General features: G+C 33.3%; 1 protein-coding gene across 1 annotated transcript; it reads left to right on the top strand.

Annotated features, from left to right (window-relative positions):
- Positions 1-297: 297 nt before the first annotated feature.
- LOC111635296 (piggyBac transposable element-derived protein 4-like) lies at positions 298-2,134 on the top strand (the record flags this gene model as incomplete). The annotated part of the gene is made up of 2 exons (XM_023380225.1): positions 298-1,474; positions 1,974-2,134. Coding segments are annotated over exons 1-2 (1,134 nt in total), but the record flags the coding sequence as incomplete, so codon positions are not given.
- Positions 2,135-2,308: the final 174 nt, after the last annotated feature.

Consider the following 2,308-nt stretch of genomic DNA (forward strand, 5'->3'; position numbering starts at 1 on the left):
ATTTCCACGATATTTTTAGAAAAATAATATCCAAGTAATTTTCGCAGGCAAAATATTCAAAAAACAATAAACGCATTAATGCAAAAATCAGTTTTACTTCCTTTTTCGATTCCGCGATTGTAATGAAATCGTATAATGAGAAAAAATAATAAAATCGTTTTATTATTAATTAATAATTTTTCTTATTGTACTTAATTAATTAAGAAAATATTAAATATTAAAAAAAATACAGTATTTTTAACCTGTTGTACGTTGTTCCCTAAAATATTCGTGTTGACCTTGTTGATCTGCATGGGCGATCCTGAATATTTTCGTGTTTGCATCAGAATGTTTTTTAAACATCAGATGTCACTACTTGTATGTTGTTTTGAAATAAGTGACTCATATCAGAAGAACCGTTACGCTATCTAGTTTTTGCTCAGCAGGTTATCAAAATTCTAGGAATTGTTCTTTGTTAGAAATCACAAAGAAAATCAGACCACTTCTTCTCTGTCTTTCGACATGGCAGCAAGTAGTAGACACAGCACTCTAAATAAGTCAGAAGTTATCGAATATTTATTCAATATAGGTTCTGATGAATCTGAATTTTCAGACAGCAACGATGATTATATACCAGATCAAAATGTAAGTGATGACAGTGGTGATTTTGATCCTGATTTACCATCTACGAGTGGATATAGAAGCAGATCATGCGGCAGTACTCGAAGTAATACTGCTAAATGTCCACGATTTAGTAGTGACGACAAATGGATTCCTACAAATTTCAGATGTCCTCAAGTGAACAGTTTTACAGGACCATCAGGAATACTATGTAATCTACAGAGTGATGCTACACTGTTTGACTGTTTCAGTATATTCTTCGATGATGAACTCGTTGACAAGATTGTTTCAGAAACGAACAAGTATGGTGATAGTTTGCTAAACTGTAATGATTTACGAGAGAATAGTCATATAAAAAACTGGAAACCAACGACAAATCCAGAAATTAGAGAATTTCTAGGACTTATAATGGTCACAAGCATAATTAGAAAACCGCGCCTAAGTATGTATTTTACAATTGAAGATCTTTTTTCGACGCCTTTTTTTTCAAGTGTGATAACGAGCAACCACTTTCAACTTTTATTGTCTTGTCTGCATTTTACAGACAATAATCAAGCTTCAGGTGGTGATGATCGACTGCATAAATTACGCAGTGTTATTGATCGTTTATGCTACAAGTTCAAAAATGCATATCTCCCAGAGGAAAATATCTGTGTAGACGAAAGTCTTATGCTATGGAAAGGGAGATTGGTATTTAGACAATACATACTGAACAAGCGTGCTCATTTTGGAGTGAAAAGCTTCGAAATTTGTAAGTCACAAACAGGATATGTTTGGGACTTTATAGTTTATATTGGAGCTACTACTGAATATGGAAATTTTGAAGGTGGGAAAGGAGAGAAGGTTATGCTAACCTTATTAGAACTATTGCTCGGTAAATATCACAATGTGTTTTTTAGATAGGTTTTCACCTCATCGACCGTAGCGAAAACGCTTCTAGACAATATATGTGAAACTGTATAGACAATGTATGTGGAACTGTAAATAAAAGTCGGATAGGAATGCCACATACTTTTCCTGATATAAATTGAAAAAATGGGAATTTATCACCTGTCAGAAAGATGAATTGTCTGTGTTCTGCTGAAAAGACAAACAGGATGTGGCAATTCTAAGTACGATGAGTGACAATGAATTCTCTGATTCGGGTAAACGTGACAGATCTGGGAAAATAATAAGGAAACCAAATTGTATTTTGGATTATAATCGCAATATGGGTGCTATTGATCTCTGTGACGGAGTAATACACAATTATCCATGCATGAGAAAAATGGTAAAATAGTACAAAAAGTGTTTTTTTCATATGATGGATATTACATTATATAATGCTTGTATTTTGTATCTAAAACATACGAAAAAACAAATATCATTTCTAGATTTTCGTATGTCTGTAATCAGAGAAGTGATAGAGAAGTATCACACAAGCAGACGTCTAGCCCGCTGCGGTCGACCATCACACAAAAATCCATTAGGTTTATCCGAACGGCATTTTCCTAGTCTCGTACCACCTACAGAGAAAAAAAAGCATCCATCCAGAGTATGTAAAGTATGTTCAGCTAACAAAAAACATGCAGAATCACGTTATCAATGTGTACAGTGTAATGTTCCACTGTGTGTTGTACTTTGTTTTGAGATATATCACACTAAAATTAACTTGTTTTTTTCATTCCCTAATATGTCTATTTTGTGTGTAAGAAATATAAAGTAATTC

Source organism: Centruroides sculpturatus, unplaced genomic scaffold, assembly GCF_000671375.1.
Source record: "Centruroides sculpturatus isolate CEXI.00-Female unplaced genomic scaffold, Cexi_2.0 scaffold928, whole genome shotgun sequence".
NCBI lineage: Eukaryota > Metazoa > Arthropoda > Arachnida > Scorpiones > Buthidae > Centruroides > Centruroides sculpturatus.